Here is a 6,000-nt window from a genome sequence, read left to right on the forward strand (position 1 = left end):
TGTTCCCCATAGATGTTCCTGGTGCATGCCGTTTCTCTCCTCCTTTATAGTCCTCCTCCGCCAATCCCAACTCGGCTGCCCACACGCCGAGCACGCTGCTCTCCTCCAATCAGGAGCAAGTCCTACAGTTTATTAGTTGAACTGGAGGCAGCTGTGCGGAAGCTGTTTACTTCTCTCCCAGCGCCATATTGTGGGAGAGCAGATGCATAGAATAAGTCCTAATTCCAGCAACTCAGTCTAGTCCGGTTTGCTCCCCACAGATCCCCCTTTCTTTTTATTTTTTAGCGTTGATACGCGCCTGTCTTCGGTGTCCCGCGGCACACACTCTGCTCTCCTTGCTAGAGTTGCCACAGGCTCTTACAAGTCCTATCAGGCAAACCGAATCCAGGTCCTCTCTTCGCCATGTTGTGAGGAGGTTTTTAGGCGCTGATGCGTGCCTGTGTTCGGTGCCCTGCAGCGCATGCCTGCTCTGCTAGAACTGCCTGCAGGTGCTTACAAAACCTATCAGGCAAACCGAATCCAAGCCTTCTCATTGCCGTATTGTGGGGGAGACTTATTAGTGTTGGTTTGTGCCTATCTTCGGTGACCTGCAGCTCATGCTTTGGTCGAGCTGCTTGCTGGTGCTTACCGCCTTAAATCAGGCAGACCGAATCCAAGCCTCCTAATTGTTGCATTGTGGGGAAGCTTTACTGATGTTAATTCGTGCCTGTCTTCGGTGACCTGCGGCGCATAAGCTGCTAGCCGCCGCAGGTGCTCATCGTGCTCATCGCCTCACTTAATCAGGCAGACCGAATCCAAGCTCTCACATTGCAGTGCTGTAGGGAGGCCTTTCTATTTCTCTATTTCTCTATCTCCGGGCATTCCTATTTCTCCCATTTTACTTCTATCTTCCAGCATTCCTATTTCTCTCACTTTGCTTCTAAACTTCTATTTCTCTTATCCCTGCAGCTTCCCGGCTGCGCCCGCCCCGAGGCTGCTTCTCGGCAGCTTCCCGGTTGAGCCGCTTCAGCCCGCGCCTCTTTCATCTGCGCAGCTTCCCGGCTTTGCGCGGCTTGGCTTCGCGCGCTCCGCGGTCTCCACGCCTTCGCGTCTGCACCACGGCCTCGCGCCAGCCCCGTTCCCTATCTATTCACGCCCCGTGCTCTCTCTGCACGCGGCGGCTTCCGCGAGTAACACAGCGTAGCTTACGTGTCCGCCACTAGCATTCAATCTAAGTTCCCCGGGCTAGCCTGGCGAATTCAACCCAGCGTACATCTCCGCCCCACGGTTTGGCTTCCCATCCTTTGCTCCCCGGGCTAATCAGACGGATCCCAACCAGGCTCACGTTTCAGCTTCTGGTTTCAACTTTTCGCCCCCTATTCCCGGGCTAACTTGAGAATCCCAAAGTGGCTTTCGTGTCCGCCTTGGCCTGCCCCCCACGGCTTCAATTTCCCTAACATTTTTCTCTACCCAGTATGTTTCCCCAAGCTTTCCTCCAACGATACTCCTCCCTCATTTCTCCTGGCCTCTCCCCACAGTCCGCATCCGAGTCTGTTTGTTCTAGCTTTCACTTTCGCTTTCGACCTTAGAGATTTCTCCCAGCTTCCCCCCGTAGTCCGTATCCGAGTCTATGCCTAGGCTTTCAATAGCTTCTTCCGGCACCCTTTTCGTCCGGCTTTTCCCTAGGCTGTTTGCTAGTCTCTCTCTCCGGTAATTTCCCTAGGCTCTTTGCTAGTTTCTCTCTCCGATATTTTCCCTAGGCTGTTTGCTAGTTTCTCTCTCCGATATTTTCCCAGTTCTTCCCGTTTCTTCCCTCCTAAGTTTCCTATCCGTCCTAGGTTTCCTAATCCGAGTCAGGTTTCCTATCCGAGCTAGGTTTCCTATCCGAGTCACGGCACCATTATGTCGCTCCCCCTCTTCATGGAGGAGCAACACAGGACCCTGCGCTGTTCTTTCGTCTGCTCGGCCCTCCCCGGGTTTGCTGCTGGTTCTTCCCGGGTTGGCTACTATCCCTTCCACCTCCGTGGAAGGGCAGTTCCCCCTGGCCACATTCCCCACTTCCGCAGGGGAGCGGCACACCGCCGGCCGGCTTTCTCGGGGGCTGCACGGGTTCCCTTTAGATGTTCCCCATAGATGTTCCTGGTGCATGCCGTTTCTCTCCTCCTTTATAGTCCTCCTCCGCCAATCCCAACTCGGCTGCCCACACGCCGAGCACGCTGCTCTCCTCCAATCAGGAGCAAGTCCTACAGTTTATTAGTTGAACTGGAGGCAGCTGTGCGGAAGCTGTTTACTTCTCTCCCAGCGCCATATTGTGGGAGAGCAGATGCATAGAATAAGTCCTAATTCCAGCAACTCAGTCTAGTCCGGTTTGCTCCCCACATGGTAGTTGTATAGCTTCACCATTTCGGAATTTATTTTTTATTTATATAAAGGGAACACATTTCATAGGCTGTTTTAAGAGCCTAATACCCTTCCTCCCTCCTACCTTTCTTTTCTTTTCATTTTTACAATGACATGCTTTCAAATTGTTTTATAATGACAAGCTTAACCATCACTTACATTTTTAAATGAGACAATACATGCACAGCATACACACTGAAATTTTCACTTGGGCCAATGCTGTGGTGTAGTGCATAAAGCCCGCCTGCAGTTCCAACATCCCATATGGGCACTAGTTCAAGTCCCGACTGCTCCACTTCCAAACTGGCTCCATGCTTGGCCAGGCAAATTAGTAGAAGATGGCCCAAGTCCTTGGGCCCCTGCACCAGCCTGTTTGATCCAGAGGAAGCTCCTGGTTCCTGGCTTCAGATTGGCACAGATCTGAACTTTGGGGCCAAATGGGGAGTGAACCAGCAGATGGAAGACCTCTCTACCTAATATCATATAAATATATGATATATAATATAAATAAATATTACCAAGTGAAAAAAGCAAGGTAGAAAGCAATACCTGTACTAAATTAATACTTAGGTAGCATACATACATATACACATAGAACATCTCTCCATGAAACCCAAGATTGTGGTTCCAGAACTAAGTAAATGCAGAAAGTGACAGCTTCTTTTCTTTTCTTTTTTTAAATATTTATTTATTTGCTTGAAAGTCAAGTTACACACAGAGAGAAGCAGAGGCAGAGGGAGAGAGAGACACACAGAGGTCTTCCATTTGTTGGTTCACACCCCAATTATCAAAAACAGCCCAAGATGCAAGCCCAGATCAAGGAGCTTCTTCCAGGACTCCCACGTAGTGCAGGGGCCCAAGGACATGGGCCATTTCTGTGGCCATCTTTCCCAGGCCACAGCAGAGAGCTGGAAGGGAAGTGGAGCAGCCAAGACTGGAACCCGTGCCCGCATGGGATGCCCGGATGCCGGCACTGCAAGTGGTGGTTTTACCCATGAGCCACTGTGCCGGCCCCATTTGGTAGTATTTAGAGACTGACTTTAAATGGCCTTTCCCTGCAACTTAAATAATGCAGATGTCCTATACTGTTGTTTTGTCATTAATCAGTTAATTTTGTGCAAAACAACTCTCAATCACACTTATACATGTAAATTTTCTCTTAAGTTTTGCAAGGAAGTCATTAACACCTCCCTGAAAATGTGGGATGCCATGACTGCCTTCAAAGAACCACTGGAAGTTCTACTGATTACAAAACAAAAGTAAGCACAGATTGACAACAGACCATGCGTATTTCAAATTAGACTTTTGTTAAGATTTATTTTTAATGGTCATAAATCCAATTTTTAAAAATTTTTTAAAAGATGTTTTTATTGATTGGAAAAGCTGAGTTGCAGAGAGAGGTAGAGACAGAGAGGGAGATCTTCCATTTGATGGTTCACTCCCCAAATGGACATACAGCCGGCGTTTGATGTTTTATTGCAAACTAATTGTACAAATGAAAATAATAAATCATAAGTGCAAAAGAAACCTCTAAAACTATTTTTGGTGTATAGATGTCAAAGAGTTAACATGAGTGACAAGAATTCTTACAGTGGATGCATGAGCAGCAGTGGCCTGAGGCTGGAACTGGCTGGGAGATGCGCTTTGATCTCAGAGGGGGCAGGCATTTCTGCAGGTGAAAGCACACCCATGGGCAGGGGTTCAGGAATCCAAGGTCAGAGCACCCATTTCTCCCTGTGCAACAATGGCAGAAGGCCCAGAATGCTCTGCCATTTCCCCACCTTGACATTCTGATGAGCACAAGGCCACCACATTACCTGTTACATGACAGTGCCATTTTGACAACCACACACTTAGTTACTCCTTGAAGGAAGCCCAGGGCTATTCCATGAGAAAAAGCATGAGTAGGCACCAATAATTTGGTCAGCTTTCATCTTTCAAGAAATTTTATGGAGCTGTGTTTTGAGAATTAAAAATGGGAAGCTTAATACTTTATCTCCTGGCAACTATCATTATCAGAAATTATGTAGAAAGGAGAATACATTCATGAAAAAATATTTCTACCCACATCATGTACAATCTGCTTAAAACTAATATTCTCTCTTTGCTATTGACTAAGAAATGTGCAATGTTGTGTAGCAATCATCACAATGTTTTGGCTCTTAGAGATCCAGATTCCCGTTCAGAGACAAGCAAACAGAGGTCTCAGTGCCTAGTGTCCCCATAGACTACATAGCTATTTAGTGAGGAAATCTACTCAAAATACAGAGCTCGTTTAGTTGCAAATCTACCGACTTGTTCAAAAATGCTATACAATTATTCCACCACAAGAATCTACAATCTATAAACTGTCTATCAAATGTTGACAGTATATGCTAACATTGTGTCTTCCTCGTCATCCTGACCAAGGGCCAAAGGTCTTTATCACTTGAGAGCTTGCGGAAGGGCTGAAACTTCTAGGCAGATGCTCAGTGGGGCACCAGTGGCACCTTCTCTTGGAAGTTCCGGACAGAAGAACGGAAGCAAAGTCTCCACGGTGGAGAGGAACCTGTGCACGTAGATGAGAGTATTATTTCCAACATCAAAAAACTTGATCTCTCCCAAATCGACATCCAGGAAAACTCCTACGCGGTGAAGACTAGGGCTTGCAGGAACGATTACTTCTGTGTTGGTGCTGGGGTGAATGAGTCCTGCCTTCATGCAGATGATCCAGAAACCGTGGTCGGAGGTTAAATCACCCTTCCACTTCCTGTCGACTGACTCCTGGCAGACACCCAGGGACCACTCCCTGGCTTCTCCTACTTCAACCTCCCAGTAATGGCGGCCCCAGGAGAAGCAGGTGTTTCCCAGGACGCAGACCAGGTGAGTGAACCTCTTGGGGTCTTCCAGCAGGTTGTGGGAGGTCTTCCCACACTGGACGCTCCTCAGATCGCTGGAGAGCACAAGGAGGGAGTGGGCGGTAGCTGCGTCCAGGGTCACGTCCTCCTGGAACCTCAGCTCTTCACTGAGGTGCAGACGCAGCCCCAGGACAGGACCCTGCTGCCTGAAGTAATGCGTGAAAGCTCTGATTTGCCACTCTTCCATAAGTGGTTTCTCATTGACTGAGCGACAGATGGGGCAGACCTCCTCTCTTTCTGAAGTCCAGCTTTGAATGCAATCAAAGCAGAAGACATGTCCACAGGAAAGCGAGACAGGATTTAGGAAATCTTCCAGGCAAATTGGACAGGTGGTATGTGTTAGCAGGATCTTAGCCATGGTCCCAGGGGAGCGGAGGAGCAGCCCTTGGCAGTGATCTGGTGGCAGTTCCCTTTAGCAGCTTCTGGAGTTGGTCAGGAGCCCTCAGTGCACCGTCTGCTCTGCAGTGATCAGGACGTATCTAAATCAATGCAAATTAAAGAACATAAATGGATGCAGAAACATGGAGGTGACATCCAGTCCACAGAGAGTCCTAGTAATGGAATCACTTGTAATGGAAACACTCAAAAACTCCCCGAAATCCAAGTGATGTCAAGAAAGAGGACAGGAGAGATTGTCATTGCCACAAGGCAGCTTACCTTGTGCGGGGTCTTGTTTGGGGTCTCTCCCAGGAGTAGCTGTCTGCTCTGACTAGAGCTTCTCTAT

The 6,000-nt window shown here is 48.3% G+C and overlaps 1 protein-coding gene across 1 annotated transcript; it reads right to left on the reverse strand.

Annotated features, from left to right (window-relative positions):
* Positions 1 to 4,468: 4,468 nt before the first annotated feature.
* On the reverse strand, positions 4,469 to 5,634 carry LOC138849736 (ret finger protein-like 4B). The gene has a single exon (XM_070074503.1). It carries the CDS (start codon positions 5,632 to 5,634, stop codon positions 4,804 to 4,806), a length of 831 nt encoding a protein of 276 aa, XP_069930604.1. The 3' UTR covers positions 4,469 to 4,803.
* Between the last annotated feature and the right edge of the window lie 366 nt (positions 5,635 to 6,000).

The sequence above is a fragment of the Oryctolagus cuniculus genome, chromosome 5, assembly GCF_964237555.1.
Source record: "Oryctolagus cuniculus chromosome 5, mOryCun1.1, whole genome shotgun sequence".
Classification (NCBI taxonomy): Eukaryota; Metazoa; Chordata; class Mammalia; order Lagomorpha; family Leporidae; genus Oryctolagus; species Oryctolagus cuniculus.

Coding starts and splice junctions, on each gene's coding strand:
- LOC138849736 (XM_070074503.1), bottom strand. CDS start 5,634: ATGGCTAAGATCCTGCTAACACATACCACCTGTCCAATTTGCCTGGAA.